General features: G+C 48.0%; 2 protein-coding genes across 2 annotated transcripts; one reads left to right on the top strand and one right to left on the bottom strand.

Annotated features, from left to right (window-relative positions):
• The first annotated feature begins 1,862 nt into the window (after positions 1-1,862).
• On the top strand, positions 1,863-19,320 carry SMIM17 (small integral membrane protein 17). Its single transcript, XM_089320011.1, has 4 exons — positions 1,863-1,991; positions 11,154-11,412; positions 13,781-13,857; positions 17,559-19,320. Exons 2-4 carry the CDS (start codon positions 11,244-11,246, stop codon positions 17,667-17,669), a joined length of 357 nt encoding a protein of 118 aa, XP_089176137.1. The 5' UTR covers positions 1,863-1,991; positions 11,154-11,243; the 3' UTR covers positions 17,670-19,320.
• On the bottom strand, positions 5,651-6,306 carry LOC138842965 (glycine cleavage system H protein, mitochondrial). The gene has a single exon (XM_089320003.1). It carries the CDS (start codon positions 6,236-6,238, stop codon positions 5,717-5,719), a length of 522 nt encoding a protein of 173 aa, XP_089176129.1. The 5' UTR covers positions 6,239-6,306; the 3' UTR covers positions 5,651-5,716.
• Positions 19,321-19,958: the final 638 nt, after the last annotated feature.

The raw sequence follows: 19,958 nt of genomic DNA, 5'->3' as shown, positions 1-19,958 counted from the left end.
CCAGGCACTCCTCCTCATCATTTTCACCTCTTTCAGGAAGAAATTATCCTCTAGGAGCCATTCAGTAATTTTCCTCCTCTCATTACCTGGAGAAAAAAAAATCTCAAACTTGGCTCTATTTTAATCACAACCCTTAATTTATCTAGACTATCAAAATCACACCTGGGTTTTTCTTCCACATTGAGGACCTGGTGTTCAACAATTACAATGATGATACTGTGACATTTATTAAGCACTTAATATGTACGTGGTACATGTATTAACTCATCTGCTGGTCACCATAGCCCTGTGTGGAAGAAAATGTTGCCCCACCTTGCAGATAAGGAAACTGAGACCCCAGTGATTCACTTCCCGAAGTTACGTTGCAGTGTGGCCGAATCTGTATGTGGAGGCCCAGCTCAACCCCTCAAGGCTCCATGGGCTGCGGTAGCTTCCCTAGTCTTCTGCACTGAGGGCCTTGTTGTCACAGGAAGTGGTGAAGACAGGATGAGCTGTCCCATTCCTTGACAAGCCCTCCTGCCTTGCTTCACCTCTCAACTATCCTGAGAATCACTGGGAATCTATCTCCAAACATCTAAATAAAGGAAGTGTCCCCTTCCAATTATGTCACATTCATAGAAACTCCTGATAAAGCTCAACCTAAATTCTTCCATACTTTTGTTGTGTGCCCTCTGGGCAAACCATTTAACTCCTTTCTGTCTAGCTTTCTTCTCTGTAAAATGGGAATAATAATACCTACCACCAAGGGCTGTTGGGATTAAACGGCAGAATGCACAAAGGATGCCTTTGTTTATAGTGTCTGTTGAATACATGGTGGTTATTTTTATTTTTTTTTTCCTGAGTAACTTGGGTCATTCAATGTCCACCCGTTTGAAAAGAAAGTTAAATCCTTACCTCACAGCATCCAACACATTTGGAAGGTTCAAGGAAGCAAGCATGTAAAACAAGACTGTGAAGTGTGAGATCAGACAGGAGAGTGTGTTTACGTGAGCAGAGTAAGACCCCAAAAGCCAAAAACATAACAAATACAAATCTTGGCTTGTTGTAAAAATTCAAAACCTTAGACGCAGTATGAACAAGGTGAACAGATCAGCCAGCAGCCGGAAGTAGGTGCTAGGCTTGCATGGGATAACAGGCAACGGATTAATATACTCAAAACGGGAAGAATGCCAACACATCAGTAAGAAAGCGCCCCGGGAGCAAACAGAGTAACAGGAGACACACAGCTACTTCGCAGGAGAGAAATTAAATCTGGGCAACAAAGACAACTTTGTGCTACCTCCCTAGAAACCACTGAATGAAAGTACCGTGAGCAAGGGACCCGTCTCCGCCCCGCCCCCTGTGGTCTCAACTTGGCTGTCCTTGCACATCGTAAAATTTGAATAGCGAAGAGGATAACGACGGCAGCTAAACCTGTGCACGGAATATTTATCTCCTACCTTAGCAGCAATCCTGGGAGGCGACAGTCATAATAACGCCCACTTAGCAGAATGGCAAACTGAGGCACGGACACGTTCAGGATCACCCCTAAGCGCCCTAGTAGCAAATAGCAAAACTAGCCTCTGGGGCGCCAGGCGGATCCCCGGGCGCCACGCCCCCGCCCCCGCCTCTGCCCTCCCCACCTCGCCACCTCCGAATCACAAAGGGGCGCGCGCGCAAAGCTGTAGGCCTGAGCGGGCGTCTGCAGCAGGGGCCGTCGGACGTGGCAGGGAGTGGACGGTTCAGCCCATTTGGCGGGACCTGCACAGCACCACGCCCCTGCTCCCCGCACACCTGCGGCGGGCACCGGGTCTACGCCGCATCTTCGCTCTCCCTCGCCACTTGGTTCGGGTGCAGGCTCTTCCAGAGGAGAAGGAGAGGCGAAGGCCGCCCGCCCTCCCGGGTTCGCCCCACTTCCCACCCCCGCCTCCCACAGGCAGGCTCCGCGTCTGCGCAGCCGCGGTCGGTGCGGCGCCGGCTCTGCAGTGCCCGGACGGGTCTGGTTGGGGAGGGTGAGTCCTTCGAGGGACCCCCCCGAGGGCGGGAAGGGGCGGGAAAAGGGGCCCGGGGCGCGGGCGGTGATCCGGAGACATGCGCAAGAGAGATATGTGGGCGTGTGTGCGGACGAGGGCGGGGGCAGAGCTGCCCCAGGGTTGGGGGTCTGGGGAGCGACAGTCTCCAAGCCCACCTGCTGGGAGCGGGCTGGAGGGGTCTGCCTGGTTGGGCGCTTTTCTCCGCAAGCCGTGGTCTACCCCCTGGCCGGTGGGTGACAGTTGAATTTCAGCCTTGGCGCAGGGAGGGGAGACGGGACGCAGCATGGAGTGCGCATCTGTGCGTCTGAGCAAAACCCGAAGGACTCTGAGCGCGCTTGTCTCGCCGGGCCCCCGCGTACCTGCCCGCGCGTGCACCTGCGCGTGTGCGTTGTGTGTCTGTCTGGGCACGTGTGTGCCATCCTGCAGCGGCTGGGAGTGCAGCATCTGAGATCTCAGGCGCGTAGAGTCCCCGCCCCTGTTCAGGGCTGTGTGGCTTTGTTGAGGGATCCGCGCAGGGATCTGGAAAGCGGAACCCTAGCAGTATTTGGGACGGAGGACTATGTCAGTTAGGAAGGCACGCGGGTCGCTCAGCAGCGCTGGCACAGAGGAGCGAGCGCTCCAGGAAACAGCGGCTGCAAGTGCTGCTCTTACTACTATGGTTGGTGGCAGAGGCGCTCTGGTCGCTGCGTCCCCATGTTTTCTGCTCAGGGATAACCTGTTTGCGGTTTCGCAAGAGCGCTCAGGCAGCCAGGTGTCAAGGCCCCTCCTACCCCATACTCCGGGTCCTCTCCCTTCCTCCCCCCATCAATCGCCTGAGGATCCCGTTTCTTCTGACCTTGACCTTGCAGTTCCTGTCTCCTGCACACCTGCCTTTACTCCCATCGCATGTCTTCTCCCAACCTAAACCCACGATTAGTTGTCCCGTATGAAAGACATAACAAAGTGATAAACAGAACGGTACTCCCTGGTGTACTCTCACATTCTTTCCCATCCAGGCATACATATATATATATATATATATATATATATATATATATATTTCTTGAAAACAAACAAATAAAAAAAAACCAGCCTCTATGCTGGAAGCCCCCTCTCCTCCCTTCCAGTACTCCCAGACCCACAGTGAGGTTGCAAAGGGGCAGCCACAGGCTTCTTCCCAGCCCCAGGACCTTCACAGAGCGACATCCCTTTCAACGCCTTAAGAATTATTGACGTTTTAAAACACAGAAGATGCCATTTGAAAATGCAGATATCCAGTGTTCTCTTGAGAAACCAGCAGAGAGAAGACATTGTTCCCATGTGGTCGCTCAGCAAACATTGCCTGGGCTGACTGGGGTGGCTTCTTCAGGCACAGCTCCCCTTCCCTCTTTTGCCACAACCTCCCACCCCCTACTGTCTCTCCCCACATCATACAACACTGGCCATTTGCTCAGGTTGTACTTAGAACTAAGAAGCATTTCTGTGAAACCTTATTTCATCTTCACTCTTAGAAAGTAAAAGCCAGACAGAGAGTTGTTTTTGTTTTTTCATTCTTTTTAAAGATTTATTTATTTACTTGAAAGTCAGAGTTATACAGAGAGAGAAGGAGAGGAAGAGAGAGAGAGAGAGAGAGAGAGAGAGAGAGAGTCTTCCATCTGCTGGTTCATTCCCCAGATGACCACAACAGCTGGAGCTGGGTGGATCCAAAGCCAGGAGCCAGGAACTTCTTCCAGGTCTACCCACGCAGATGCAGGGGCCCAAGGACTTGGGCCATCTTCTACTGCTTTCCCAGGCCATAGAAGAGAGCTGGATGGGAAGTGGAGCAGCCGGGACTTGAACCATTGTCCATATGGGATGCCGGCACTGCAGGCAGCAGCCCTACCTGCTACACCACAGCGCCAGCCCCTGTTCATTTGTTTTAAAACCTATCTCGTTTGTGCCATCTGCAGTCCCTCTGTGAATGAGTTCCAATCCTTTCTTCTGAGGCTTCTGTCTGCTGAAGCGCTGGACCTTCTGCTCTGTTTCGTTGTGTCTGCTCTCCCCCAGGGAGAGCACAGTTCTGGCACAAAGTTCTGGCTGAGAAATGGCTGGGAAAATGTGTGTCTAGTCAAGTTCCTGTGGGTGGCAAATATTCACAGAGCCCCGCGGAGGTGGTGCGTAAGCTCAGCCGTGGAGCACCCATGGAGCCGGTGCCTTCACTGAGCACTTAAACTGTGTTTGAGATAATGTTCTGTCCCTGCAGAAAGCTCACAGCACCCCTGTGCAGAAAGCGCCCATTTCACAGATGAGCAAACTGATCCTGAATGAGGCTCAAGTGACCTGCCCCAGGTCACTCAGCAAGTGTGTGGCAGAGCTGAAATTCACGCCTATGCAGTCACCTCCATGCCTTGTTAAACCACCCTGCTGCTGGTGCCATTTGTTTGCATTTTATTTTATTTATTTACTTTTAAAGAATTATTTTATTTATTTGAAAGAGTTACAGAGAGAGGTAGAGCCAGAGGGAGAGAGAGAGGTCTTCCATTCCACTGGTTCACTCCCCAAATGACCACAACAGTCAGAGCTGAGTTGATTCGAAGCCAGGAGCCAGAGCTTCTTTCAGGCTTCCCACACGGGTGCAGGGACCCAAGGACTTGGGCCATCTTCTACTGCTTTCCCAGGCCATAGCAGAGAGCTGGATCAGAAGGGGAATAGCTAGGACTCAAACTGGCGCCCATATGGGATGCCGGCACTGCAGGCTGGGGCTTTAGCCCACTGTGCCACAGTGCCAGCCCTGCATTTTAACACCGGCCCATCTCTCTCCACCTTCATGAATATTTTTGCTCACTCTAACAACACCTGTACTAACACTTGCCTACTGGTTTCTCCTTAAAATCACCTCTCCTGTTTTTCTCTCTTTTGTTTTTATTTTATTTTGTTTTGTTTTGTTTTTCCTCTTCTCATTTTTAATCTAGTGTGATGAAAAAGTCAGTGATTTCTTTTTGCCTATATTAAAGATGACAAGTGTTTGATTCTACCAGAATTAATTTGCAACTAAAAGGAGACATTTCTTGGAACCTTTCATTGTTAGTTTAAACTTTCTTTTAAAACATAACTTTCTATAAGTTAAAATTAGCATCTTCATAGATACTAGCCAAGTCACTTAATCAAATATTAACATCAAAACATGATATGAGGAAGTTGAAAATTTATTTGTGTTTCTTATTTTGCTGTAGAGCTGCTCCTTCACTGCATACAACAGCACCAGCAAATGCAGTATATTGCAAAAGTTAAGATAGTATTGTTCTTTCTCTGGCACTACAACTAACAAAAACTGTTGTGTATTACCAGTTACTTCCAATGGAAAGATCATTACATATTTTGACCCCAAACCAGGGATGAGTATAAGCAAGTTACAATATTACATAAGGCTTAAGATAACAATGTTATCCTTGAATTACATTATTTGTAAAACTAGTTTTTACCACAGATAACTTCATGGATTCTGAATACCAGTGCCTAGAGCCTAGTATAAATATCACAAGATACTGTGAAAAAGATGCATATTGAGTTTTTCTGCAATCATTACAAAGTTAGGGTATATTTTCTTCCAGTAGCAGGGTTGAAAGTAGTATTTCTTCCATCAAGATTGCTAAAAGTTGCTATTTTAAGTCCTGTCCGCCACTAATTTAAGAAAAAACTGTGCTGGATTAAGTTATTCCATACTAGTTCATGTAAGGGTTCCACTTTCATTCCTCAATAGATTTTATGTATTTCTCATAGGCTTCTTCACTCATTAGTTCATCTAGTTCTGAAGGGTTACTCAGTGTCATCTTGATCAGCCAACCATCTTCGTAACAAGATTTGTTGACAAGTCCTGGGTTTTCTGCAAGGGCTTCATTAATTTCAGTTACTTCTCCTGATAGAGGAGAACAGAGTTCACTAGCAGCTTTCACACTTTCCAAGGCACCAAATTCATCTTGTTTTTTCAATTTTGTCCTAACTTCAGGCAGACTACAATAAACAACATCTCCCAAAGCTTCCTGTGGAAAATTGCTGATTCCCACTGTTCCAATACCATTTTTTGTTGTTATCCATTCATGTTTCTCTGTGAACTTACGCACCGAGAGCAGAGCGGGTCCAGTGCGCAGCGTCCGGACGGCGCCCGCCCGCAGCCGCCAGGGCAGAGGCGAGCAGGGTGCGGCGGGCGCCGAGGCCGCGAGCAGGCTGCAGGCCGCGGCCCGCAAGCTAAGCGCCACTCGCAGCGCCATGTTCGCAGGGGTGCCGAGGGTCGCAGCGCTGCAACCGGGCCACCGGACCCGCGGGAAGCGCAGGGAGGGTGAGCTCTCTTTTGTTTTTATTCTAATACCTGTGATAGGCAGAATAGTGGTTCCCCAAATATGCCAGTGTCCTGACTCCCAGGGCCTGTGACTATGTTAGATCACTTCATACAGGAGAATTGAGACTGCAGCTGAGACGTGAGCATTGAGGCCCCGTGGGTTAGGCTGCTGCTGAGGAGGCCTGCACCCCATATTGGAATGCTGGTTCAAGTCCTGGCTGCTTGGATTCTGACGCAGCTTCCTGCTACTGCTCAGGGAGGCAGCGAGGGAGGACAGCTCAAGTGCTCCAGTCCCCGCCGTGGGAGACCTGGCTGGAGCTCCTGGCTCCTGGCTTTGGCGTGACCCAGCCCTGGCTGTTGCAGGTATTTCCAGACTGAACCAGCAGATGGAAGAGTGATTCATTCTCTCTCTCTCTCTCCCTCTCCTTCCAGTAGGAGAAAATAAATAAACATTTTAAACAACAAGATTGCAGGTAAGATTAAGCTTTTCAGTCCACCCACTTGGTGATGGGGAGTTGATTCTGGGTTACCCCGAGGGGCCCAGGGTCGCTGCAAGGGTTGTTAAAAGTGTAAGAGGGGTGCAGAAGAGCAGAGTGAGAGAGGCAGTAAAGGATTCACCTAGCCCTTGCTGGCTCAGGGTGTTGGGGAAGGAGCAATGCAGGTGGCTTTCAGAAGCTGGAAAAGAGATGAGAATGAATTCTCTGGAGCCTCCAGAAGGAATTCAGCCCCAGCCAGGTCTCTGTTTTACAGCAGTGCGATGGGTTGGTTGTGATTTGAGGGTCCATGTGTTGGAGTCTTGGTTCCCAGGGTGGCAGAGTTGAAGGTGGTGGACCCTTTGAGGGGCACTTCTGTCACTCAGGAAAGGGCTTAAGCCCGTTCCAGAGCAGGTTGCTAGGAGTGCAAGACTGAGCCCTGAGCTGCTCCTTGGTTTCCTGTATTTTTAAAATTTTTAAAAATGATTTGCTTATTTTATTTGATAGACCTACATATAGAGAAGGAGAGAAGAGAAGAGGGGGAGGGGAGGGGAAAAGGGAGAGAGAGAAAAAAAAGAGAGAGAGTTTTTTTTCATTTCCTGGTTTACTCTCTAATTGGCCCCAATGGCCAGGTCTGGACCAGGCTGAAGCCAGGAGCCAAAAACTCCATCCAGGTCTCCTACAAGGAGGGTAGGGCCCCAAGCACTTGGGCCATCTTCTGCTTTCTTCCCAGGTACATTATCAGGGGGCTGGAGCAGAAGTGGAGCAGCCAGGACCCAACCTGACGCTCATATGGAATGCTGGCATTGCAGGCACCTGCTTAACCCGCTGTGCCATGGTCCTGGCCTCCTGGCTTCCAGTTTTGTGGTATGATTTCTTGCTCCCTCAGCACTCCTGCCACCCACTGTGGGGCTGGGGCCCTTTCCAGAGCTAAGTTGTTTGGGCATTCAGCCTCCAAAACTGTGAGCTAAATGAACCCCTTTTCTTCATAAAGTTAACCTGCCTCAGCTGTTTCATTATAGTATACACCCAGACTTCTAAAGACCTGTGAGAAAATAAACTTACATTGTCTTAAGCTGTTGAATTCATGATAATTTTTAATAGCACTCATAGAAAACTCATATACTGCCTTCAAGGGCTCTTTTAAGTTGGGCTTTATAATATACTCCAAGGGCTGCCGATGATGCAGCAGAACCAGGTTTACTTATTTTTTAAAAAAGATTTATTTATTTATTTGAAAGTCAGAGTTACACAGAGAGAGAAAGAAGGGGAGAGAGAGAGAGAGAGAGAGAGAGAGAGAGAGAGAGAGAGAGGTCTTACATCCACTGGTTCACTCCCCAATTGGCCAAAATGACTGGACCTGTGCTGATCCGAAGCCAGGAGCCAGGAGCTTCTTCCGGGTCTCCCACATGGTGCAGGGGCCCAAGGACTTGGGTCATCTTCCACTGCTTTCCCAGGCCACAGCTGAGAGCTGGATCTGAAGTGGAGCATCCAGGACTCAAACCGGTGCCCATATGGAATACTGGCACTGAAGGCAGCAGTTTTACCCACTATGCCACATTGCCGGTCCCAGAATCAGGTTTAAACAATGCAGTGAGGTATGTACAGGATGCAATTCCCAAAGCCAACATTTATTTTCACACATTTACTGCAACACACACACAGCAAACTGCAAATAATGTTACATGAAATGTAAACATGCATTTTGTTTTTCTCTTCTTTGTGAATCTTAAAAAAAAGAGAATAATGTGCAGGAATTCTGCAGTTCAGTGAAGCCAGAGCTCAATGGCTTTGTACAAAGATGCTCACTGGATGAGCACCACTGGCGTTGAGAGGTAGAACATTCCAGCAACCCTGGAAGGTTCCCCACACCCTTCTCAAGTCTCCCACCCTACTGACCTACGTCAACGTTGATCCATCCCACCTGCTCAGGGCTTTTTGATACCAGTAGAACCGTGTGTGTACTCCTTTGTGTCTTTGTTTTCACTCAGTGTATATCCACGCACAGCTATTATATAACACATGTTTTCTTGAAATTTTTTGGAGACCTCTTGTGTGCATGAATTTTGACATTGTTTTTAAAATTTTGTATTTTAGCATATTTTTAAAAAGTTTATTTGTTTCTCTGAAAGGCAAAGCAATAGAGACAGAGACACACATATACATACAGAGAGAGAGAAAGAGAGAGAGAGATCTTCCATCCTCTAGTTCACTCCCCAAATGCGTGCAAAGGCCAGGGCTAGGTCAGGCCAAAGCCAGAGCCTGGAGCTCCATCTGAGGCTCCTGTGGGGGTGTCAGGTGCCCAAGTCCTTGGGCCATCACCTGCTACCTTCCCAGGCACATTAGCAGGAAGCTGGATTGGAAGCGGAGCAGCTGGGACTTGCACCAGCACTCGGATAAGGAAGCTTAACCCACGGCTCCACAACATGCACCCCTCAAAACCTTTTTACACCAAAATAAACATATCTTTTAATTCCATACAATGAGGCTAAATAATAGATAAACTGAATCCCAGGGAGAGAAACCTCCCCTCTTCAGCCCCCTCTGATCCTTCTTGTTTTGGCCAGGACAGCACTAGTAAAGCCCTTGGCGTAGCTCCACCGAGTCTCCATTATAGCATGGGAAGAGCAACGTAAGGCTCAAGTAGGCCACGCATCAGCCAGCAGCTGTGGACGCGGGTTCAGTTTCCCTGTGTTCACTCTTGTGGTTGCCCTCAAGAAACGTGAAACTGGTTGTTCCTTCCTTTATAACAGTGGTGACACATTTCCCTTTGAGATTCATGGAGATAGATTTTGGAAGTGACCGACTCATGTGTGCTTGTGGGAGCATCTGTTGGCATCATCCACTGAAGCTGGGCATGCACAGCCCCTGGGATGCAGTGATTCTACTCCCGGGCCTTCCCCAAGAGCAGTGAGAGCCATATCCACACAAACACTTGCACGCGGGTGTTGGACTCTCCTGGATTCACAATAGCGACACTGTAATATTCATAGTCAACACTACTCATATACACAACAGAAACCTCAACATCCCAGATAGATGTCTATCCACAAGAGAATGGAGAGATAATTACAATTTATTCATACAATGGAATACTATTCATTTTTAAATATGAGTCCACATATGGTCCCCGTATGGTTTTGGTTGTTAAATTGCTAACTTTTCTTTGAATCTAGAATATCTGCCCTGTGGTTTTAAAGTACAGAACAATTTCTATTTGCAAAAACCTAAGCAAAGAAGAAAAAGCGTATTCAAGCTTTTTTTCTTCTTTCTAAGAGAAATTATTTTCTGTTTTCAAAAGCTACTATTTCCAAGGGCAGGCAGTGGCTTATAAATGCTCAACTGGTGGTATGTGCAATGTTCAGACAAGAGCAAACTCTCAGCTTTTGAGTCTTCAGGCAGAGGTTACAACCTCATTAAGTCATTATTGTTTAGTTAAGATCTTGAAACCCAGCTACTGATTTCAGTTTGGCCAGATAGACGATATTTCATTTAAATGTAAATGTCTAACCTCTACCTGGTGGGTGAATTTTTGTGGCAGTGAAGGAGACAATTGGGGCTGCAGGGGCTTGGGTGTGGGGAGGCTAGGGTTCTGCTCTGTAGCCAGAGGGGTGGCAGTGGTCTGTTCTCTGCTACTATAACAAAGTGCTTTGTAAAGAGAAGAGATTTACTTAGCTCAGTTTTAGATGCTAAGACTCAGATGGGTGGACCCTGTCTGGCCCCTGGTGAGGGCCTCTTGGCTGTGTCACATGGTGCATAGCATCATGGCAGGACCACCTGTGAGAGGAGACTGGAAGACAGGGGCAAAATTCACTCTTTCTTAGCAACTGAGTGAGGCAGAGGGGTGGGGAAGAGAGGAGACTCTCCAGGGTCCCATGATAACCTCCTTAATCTTAATCCCTTCTGAGGCCAGTGTTCCCAATGGCCTAATAATTTCTCTCTAGGCCCCACCTCTTAAAGGTTCCACATCCACTTCACATCACCACACTGCAGCCCAACCCTCCAACAAGTGAACCCTTGGAGGAACAAAACGCATCTGAACCATAACATGGATTTTAGGGGGAGACACCCCCCCATCTGAACTCCTGGCTCTGTGCTGTGGGTTGTGGGTTGAATGTGCACATGTGTGTGTGTGCATGCGTGCACTCCCCCATACAGCACTCATTATTTGTCCCACTTCATGTGTCTCTAGAACATGTCAATGCCACTTGGACTTCTGTGTAGTTTGTTCTCTCTTTTTCTTTCCATTAAAACATAAACCCCACAAGGGCAGGGATCTTCATTTTGATCAGTGCTGTGTTTCTGGACACTCAGAGTGCCCAACTGTTACACGCTAACTGTTCATTGAATGACTAAATGTCTGTCCATCCTCAGGTTTTGAATCCTGTGCCTGCAGAACCAGACAGGACCCTCAGACAGGAGAAGAAGGAGCCTGTTGTGGAAGCTCCACCTCCTCTCAGAGACATGCAGAGTCTCAGGCCTGAGCAGACACGGGGGCTGCTGGAACCAGAGAGGGCCAAGTCTCTGCTGCCTTGGGAGAGCAGGGCCTGGGAGAAGGCGGCCCATTCCACTGTCACCCAGGACTGGGAGGCTGTGGAGGTCGGGGCCTCCAGCTGCGATGGTGATGAGAAAGGTGAGGGGGTAGGGGGTCTCCTGGGGGTGAGTGAGTAAGGAAGGTCTTGACCGAGCCTAGGGAAAGACTGGATATTCATCCTTCACGCACTCATTCAACAGGTGTTTAAAGTACGGCGTTGGCCAGCTTTGCTGCATAACAAGTCATTCTGAAACTTGGTGACTTGAAGCAACCATCGTGCATGAGCTCACGACTCTGTGGACTGGCCATCTGACCTGGCCGAGAGCAGATTTCTCCTGCTGCCTTTACAGAGAACCAGCAGGCACCTGGTTAAGCTCAGGTGGTCTTGCCCATGCATACCCAGAAGGCACAGACAGTAGTCCGTCTGACTCCAGCAGGCTAGCCCAGCTTTACTTGAGGGTGCTTGTAGGTGTCTCAAGAAGGGCAAGAGGGGGAGCACTCCCATTCACTGCACGGTTTAAGGCCATAGTGACAGTTCAGCTATGCACAGGCTGTTGGTCAGAATGAGCCATGTGATCAAGCCCATACTCAGTGAGGGAGGGGCTACCTGAGAGTGTAGAATGGGGAGAAATGAGCAAGTTGGGGGCCTCCTGGTACAGAAACCTGCTGGAAGCACCTGTTGTGTGCCAGGCAATGTACTAGGGACCCAGAACCTGGCAGGAAACAAGGTAGCCCTGGTAGGGCTCAGATTTTAGCAGAGAAATCAGACAAGGAGTTGGGAAGTGAAGAGGAAGGTAATGGCGCTATCCAGACACCAAAACGAGGTGGAGCATGGCGCATGACTCTAGGGTGATTGCGAGGAGGAGAGGGCCGTGAGGAGCAGTCCACTGTGGGCAGCCAGAGCTACACGTGGAGAGGGCTATGAGGAGCACCAGTGAAGCTTTGGTGAATGAAGCAGAGAGAGAGATCAGTAGACCACGGCAAGATGAAGGATTGGGAACAACTGGAAGGTTAAATGGTCTCCTTTCTATTTATTTCAAAACAATTCCTCTTAACAGTTCTCAGCTGGGAGCAATTTTAAATCCCACCCACCTGCCCCAGTGTTGGGGCAGTGTTGGGAGAGTTTGAGTTGTCCTAACAAAGGGAGTGCTGCTGCCATCCAGTGGACAGAAGTCAGCAATGCAGCTGCTAAGCATCCTGGGATGCACAGGACAGACCCCCCTGCCAAATGTCACTTGTCCCAGGGCTCAGAAACCCTGCCTCTAAGTGCACGTTAGCATGGATTGTAGGGTCAGGAGGTCAAGAGTGGACAGTGGGAGGTCAGTTAGACTTCTGCACCTCCCCAGGAGAGAGGTGACACAAGTGGAGAGGTTGGGGAGGCGTTTGGGGGGAGGAGGGATCAGGTTTTGCTAATGGATGTGGGGGAAGGGAACTAAGAAAGATATCAGGGAAGAATCTGGGTGTGGACAAGAGGTGGTGCCATTTGCTGAGATGTGAATGCTTGAAAGAAACACTGGAAAAAGCTGAACCTGTGGGGACCATCTTCTTTTTTAAAAAAAATATTTTATTTATTTGAATGACCATGCACTGGTCTGTGGGGAGACATATAGAGAAAGATCTTCCATCCACTGGTTCACTCCCCAAATGGCTTCCAAAGGCCAGGGCAGTGCCATGTTGAAGCCAGGAACCTGGAACTATGTTTGGGTCTTCTACATGAATGGGAGAGGCCCAAGCATGTGGGGCACCATCTGATGCTTTCCCAGGTGCATTAGTAGGAAGCTGGACTGGAAACTAAACAGGTAGGCCTGAAACTGGTGCTGCCATACGCCAGCATCGCAGGCTGCATTTAACCTGCTGTGCCACGACGCTGTCCCCAGGACTTTCCCTCAGGCATGGGTGGCTCAGAAAAGGAGAGGCGGACCACAGAGGTCAGGTCTGGTAGTGAGGATGAGGTCTGGAGTTCCGGCAGGGGCTGAAGTCTGGGAATAGTGGGAAATGGCAGCCTTTGACCTGACTTGTGGTGCTCTCCAGCCAGGAGTGAGATGGTGCTGCGGTTCCCACGGTGGGGACATTTCTCCACCGGCAGCTGCTCTCGTGGAATCTGCGGAAGCCCTATTAGCCTGGCTTGCTTCTATGGCTTTTGCTTCTGCTCCTTCCCCCAGTTCTTGCTCCTGTTTCCATTGGACAGGTGACAGAGTGAAGGCTAAGGTGACTCAGATTAAGACATTCAGGTAGTTCTGGGCAGTTAGTGACAGAAATGGGATCAGAATTCAGGTCTCACATGCTCTTGGTTCCACCTGAACCACATGGGTCATATTGTGTGTGTGTGTTCATGTGTGTGCGTATGTGCACGCATGTGTGTGCATGTACATTTTAGGACTTTAGCAGAGAAGGGGGAGGATGCCAGTGGGGAGAACATGATCACTGACTCTCAGCTCCTTTCTCTTCCACTCCTGTCCCCGCCCAGACCTGTCTTCCCCAGACACCGGGCTTTCCCACGAGTGGAGCTCTGTAGAGGACGACGATGACTCAGAGGACTCCCAGGTACTTTGTGAGGGGCAGCGCTCTCCTTGCACCCAAGTGCAGGTCTCAGTGGACGTCACATATCCTTCCTCAGCTTGGAATTTACCTGCCCCACAGAAGTGCCAAGCAGTCTCCCGTGGAAATAGAGCATATTCTTATGGCGTTCAAACACAGGGTGGAGGGTCTCCACGTGGTCGGTATAACTCTACCACACATACCCTCCAAGTCTTCACCCCCGAACCCACCCACCCATCCATCCATCCATCAGTCCATCCATCAGTCCATCCATCCGTGTACCTCATCTATCCATGGATCCATCCATCAATCCCCCCTTCACTCACTCCTCCTTCTACCCATTCATCCCAACCATTGATCTGCTCACCCACCTCTCAAAATATCCACCAACAATTCATCTGCCTACTAATTCATAGTCCCAACCTTTCTTCACCTGTGTATCCATATACACATTCCATCCATCTGTGTATCCAGTTATCTCTATACATACTTGTCCATCCTTTCATCCATATTCTATCAATCCTCCATTCAGTTCATCCCTGTATCTACCCATCTTCTTATACACTCACCTACTCATTTACCAACTAGCTGGTGGCCACAGTACTGCTTATCCATCCATATTACTATGCATCCACTCACTCACCTCTGTCCATCCACCCATTCATTCATTAATCCATCTACCAATGCGTTCACTGATCCTTTCACTATCCATCCAGCCATCTATTCATCTACTAGACACCTAGCAGGGTTTAATCCGTTAGCAATGAGTGGATTATTCCATGAATGTAATTATCAGGTTTATTTCTTTCACCCAAAAATCTAATGTTTTCTCTTGGGGACATAAGATGCTGGTATATGAAATAATGACAGTAGTTATTTTATTTACACATTTATTTTACATATGAGAAAGTCACATAATTATTATTGGTAGTATACAAGGGCCCCTTATCTCAATCACACATCGAAAATCCAGCTTGGACTGGCTCAGTTCAGAAAACGGATTTGTTGACTCACAGGTCACAGAGGGAAGGCAAACTGGGTAACAAGTTAGATCAGCACAGAAGCGAGTGCTGGCCACAGTGAGAAGGCTCAGAAGAGGAAGATGTTAATTCTGCACAGTAGGAGGTATCCCAGAGAGGAGGGGCACGTCTTCCTCCTCCAGGGCTGAGGGCACAGCACATGCAGAGGCCAGGGCCACAGTATGACAAGGCACCCATAGGAGACACCGGAGGTGAAGGCAGAGCGGTGGGAGATGTGGGCGAAATTCCTGCTGGGATGAGATCATTCATTCATCCCACATCTACTTACTGAGTGCCTACTATGCAACGAGCAAGGTTCAATGCGTGGAAGGTGCCACCATGAATGGGGCAATCCCTGCCTTCACTGGCGTCACAGACAATAAGCAAAATATGACTTATGCCAAATGGGGATAAGTGCTCTGGAGAAAGATAGAGCAAGGATGGGAGTTGGGTGTATGAGGTCAAGGTTGGGAGCTGCTATTCTAAGATGTCCAGGGAGGTCCCCTGAAGGGATGAGGGAGTGAGACCAGCCAGTATCCAGGGGGAGCTGGCTCTAGGCAGAGGGGCCCTGAGGTAGGAGCGTGCCTGGAAGATTTGAGGAACAGCAGGAGGGGGTCCGTGTGTCCGGAAGAGAGTGGGAGGGGGCCACAGGGGGTGAGGGCATGGAGGTGGTGTGGTGGGGACCCAGGATCCTGAGAGCCATAACAGAACTCTGGCTTTTGTTCCAAGGGGGTGGGAGCCAAAGCAGAGTCCGGGGCAGAGGAGCATCAAGTCTGATCTGTATGTTAGCAGCATCCCCCTCACTGCCCCGTCCACACCAGGGGTGCTGGCTGTGTTTTGTAGGCATCCAGGCAGTGGGGGGCCATGGAAGGGATTTGAGGATGTAGAGAAATCACTCTGACAGCCCCTGTGGAAGAAAGGTGGATTGAAGGCAATGGGGGCAACAGGAGCCAGGCAGGAACCTCCAGTAGAAGAAACGGGTGGGAACAATACCGATAAGTGTTGCTGCTTACTGTGTGCACCGTAAGCTTGATACTGTCTTCCATGTGTCGCATTACTAACCCATTTGTCAACTCAACACTCGTTCACTCTTGTGATTAGCTCGGGAGTCCTGTGAAGCAGTTAATGTGGTTTCTCCCTTACAGATAAGGATGCCGAGGCAGGGAGTTCAGTGTCTTGCTCCAGTGAGCAGGTGACATAGCCAGGGCAGAACCAGGCTGTGCGGGAACGACGGTAGTAGACTGGGTGGTGGAAGTGGGACTCAGGAGATGTGGACCCGGTGGGCTCAATGACTTCCAGATCTGTGCACATATTGGTGAAGGCACCTGGGCTTGCTGACTCGGGGACAGGGCGTACAGAGGTGCTGGCATCCATAACAGGAGATTGGCTTAATCCATTTCCTCTGGCTGTACTTGAACATGGCAAACTGGATAATTTATAAAGAATACACATGTTTATTTAGCTCACAGCTCTGGGAAGTCCAGTACCAACGTGTTGGCATCTCAGGAGGCTCTTCTAGCTGCCTGGCAACAAGGCAGGGGCACCACGTGGCCAGCTGGAGCAAGCTTGGGCTTCTCCTTCTTCTTACATAGCTCCGCCCTCATTATCTCATCTAATCCTCATGATCTCCTAAAGGCCCCGCCTCCAAATACCATTAGTCTATGGCTTTGGACATCGAATTTCTGGAGGACACATTCAATCCTTAACAGCAATCAAGGGGAAGTTTGGAAATAAGAAAGACATCAGTTTTAGATGTGCTGCTTGCAAGAGGCCCGAGTGGCAGCCTTCCCTCATTCACCCGGCACAGGTCATTGATGCAACGTTAACAGAGCACAGAACAGGGCGCAGAGTGGTGTCTCATCTCCACTTCAGAAGGAATTCTCTCGTCCATGGGAGCATCGGGATAGGACGCAGGAGTCTGGAGCCAGAGTGTGAGAGGGAGGATGGAGGCCTTGACCAGGGTGGCGGTAACGAAGGGGATGGAAGTGGTCAGCTTCGAAGGTGAAGCCAACAGCACTTGCTGATGGCTTGGATGTAGGTGGAGAGAGAGAGAGGGAGAGGGAGAGGGAGAGGGAGAGGGAGAGGGAGGGGGAGGGGGAGGGGGAGGGGGAGGGGGAGGGGGAGGGGGAGGGGGAGGGGGAGGGGGAGGGAGAAGTCAGCGATGGAGGCCCAGGGAGCCCTGGGTAGTAATGTGCCTGGGAAAACTATACAAGGAGCCCATTTTCATTCATTCATTCATTCATTTTGAGAGGGGCACTTTTCAAAAGGGTGTTTGTTTGGAATGTGTTCAAGATGTCCACTAGCTATCTAAATGGAACTGGCAAGTGGACCATGAGACAACTAGGAATTCCAAAGGGGTGTTGGGTCAGGAAATAGGCACATAAAAGTATCTGTCTTGAGGGAGAGCATTGCAAAACACGTGATATTTAGAAACTGTGGTGCTTTATACACCAATGACATTTAAAACTTTTCATCCCACTCTTCTGAGATTTCCCCTGACAAAGCAAAGGTGTGTCATTAACTTTTGTGTATGTATCTTGGGTCTAGTGACCCTGTTGTGTAGTTTTGAATCCAAACAGCTTTTCTGATGATAAGGCATTTCATTCCAATCATATACTCCTGCTTTTCCTGCAAATAATAGCGAGGGCCCCTTCCTTCTCAGTAATTATTCGCTTTCTTCTGTTTCAGGGCTTTGTTGAGTGGTCGAAGTCCCCACAGCAGACGACGATAGTCTTGATAGTGTGCGTGCTCTTCTTGTTCTTGGTTCTAACGGGAATGCCCATGATGCTCTACGTTTAACGACAATGGTGGCAATTGTTTGGAATGGATGCCCGCTGTCATGGTGAGGAAGTAGCCTGTTTAAAAATCAGGAATGGGTCTTGAGTATTCATCTTATGCCTTTCAAATATCCATTGCGATAATTTTTTAAAACTTTTTGGTGTGAGATTTTGTGTTACTGTATTCCTTCGAAATTAAGACATCATTGATTGCAATACATACTCTTTTGTAACCACTGAGAAAGAAAAATGCTAATTACTTGCAAGATATCACCAACTGGAAGATGCCTCCTCACTTTAGGGAAGGTGAAAAAAGTGTGCAGTTTAGGCAGAGTGAAATCTGATAGATTTCCTCGTATCAAACCATCTCTGCATTCTTAGGACCATGGTGCACCAGTCTTTTCATATTCTGAATTCTACTTCCTGATATTTTATGTAGTCCTTTCCTCTATCTTCATATGTGAGATTGGTGCTATCTTTGTGAAGTTTTGGTAGCAGGTTAAGCTTACGTCATAGAAGGACTTACCATTTTCTATGCTTTTGAGTGGTTACAAAGCTTGAGAAGTGTCAATTCCTTTGCATTTTAAGAGAATTCACCACTAATGCAGTTCAGTCCTAGAGCCATGGAGGGGAAGTTTTAGTGAATTAGTGGGCAACTTTCTCAGTTTCCCCCATATCATCATTTCAGTAATACTTCTTTCTTTTTGAATTCATTTTGGTAGCTACAATGTTCTTTTAATCTCATGAGAATTCTTCATTCCATGGAGTTTTTCAGATTGTTACCTAAATTGCTCACGTTATGTACAATTAACCAACATCTTTCTTTTTATTTTGTTCCATCTCCTTTCTCTTCCCACTGCTGTTTGTGCTTTGCCCACTATTAGATTTTCCCCCAAAGGTTTATTTACTTTACTATTGTTTTTCCAAATGACTACTATTGGGATTTATTTACATCTGTTATGATTTCTCTTATTTGTTGTTGTTTCCAATAATATGTATTATATTGATTACGTTGGTTCATTGTCTCAGTTTTTAAGCTGAAAACTTATGTTCTCTTGATATTTGCTATAATAGCATTCATATTAACAAAAAAGTACTTCTGGATATAGCCTTGGTCACATCTTGAAGCTTGATAATTCATGTCCTTGTTTATGTTGCTCTTTTGTTGTGTTTCTAAAGAGTGCTTAGAAACTCGGTCATTTTTTTTTAAATAATTCTATTTTCTTGTTTTACTGCACTGTGAACAGAGATTGTGGCCTATAATATATCTGCTTCAAAACCTTTTAAAAAGCTTTTACCATGGCCTAGAACATGTCCAATTTTGCAACTATTCCATAAGCACTTAAGATGGATATGTATTCTCTGTCTATAGAACTCAAAACTTTGCACATGTGTTCATTAATCCAGTCTCTCAAATATATTGTTCAGACTCCTGTGTTAACTTTGGCCTACTCATCTGTCAAAAATTAATAAGGTTATGTAAAAATCTATTCTGACGATCCTGTCTTCCCACATATTTTTATAATCTTTCCTTTGTGTATCCAATAGCTGTGTAACTTGATGCAGACGATTGCAGCATTGCTGTGTCTTTTTCAATTCAATAATATATGCACAACACCAAGCACAGTTCCAGGAATATCCTATGCACTCAATAAATGTTAGTTAAAGCCTGATTTTGGATCCTTTGTCAAATACAATATGATTCTCTTGAACCAATTTAACCCTTTGCCTTAAATTTTACCTTTTCTAATATGGGCTGATACTGACATGCTATTTTCAAATTTGTGTGTGTGTGTGTGTGCGCGCGCGCGTGCATGTGTGCAAACTGTTAATCCCCCCTTGTGTTATTTTGTTCAACACGACCCCCAGTGGCCTATCCTGAGTTTGCCAGAGGGATTAGCAAGGAGAAGTGTGAAATTCTCCCTCCAGGCATCTGCCAGGCTTGTTGATTCCATCCATCCACAAGTAACTAATCCTCAAAAAGAAGAAACATGGGCCTTGACCCTTAGATCTATTGTGATTATTAGCTGTAACAGATCTGCTCAGGCGTTTGAGGAAAAAGGCTAATTATTGGCGTTCCTGCCACACCAAAGTTTGGGATGGCATTGGCTTCAGGTGTAGCTCACCCCAGGGTCCCACAGTTGTCACTGGGGCTGTTTCTCTTTGCTGATCGCCCAGATGAAGCCGCTTTTGTGGGTGACCCCTCTTTTTCCCCAATGATTGCAGCGATGGCTGCCTCCAGACTCAGGACCACTCCTTCCGCATGTCAAAGCCGGGACTCCGCAGATTCTCCTCACAGGCCTCGAATTAC

Source organism: Oryctolagus cuniculus, chromosome 18 (genome assembly GCF_051225735.1).
Source record: "Oryctolagus cuniculus isolate XC-2025 breed Fujian yellow rabbit chromosome 18, ASM5122573v1, whole genome shotgun sequence".
NCBI lineage: Eukaryota > Metazoa > Chordata > Mammalia > Lagomorpha > Leporidae > Oryctolagus > Oryctolagus cuniculus.
Note: the sequence above shows the minus strand (reverse complement) of the source record. Positions and strands in the feature narration are given on the sequence as shown.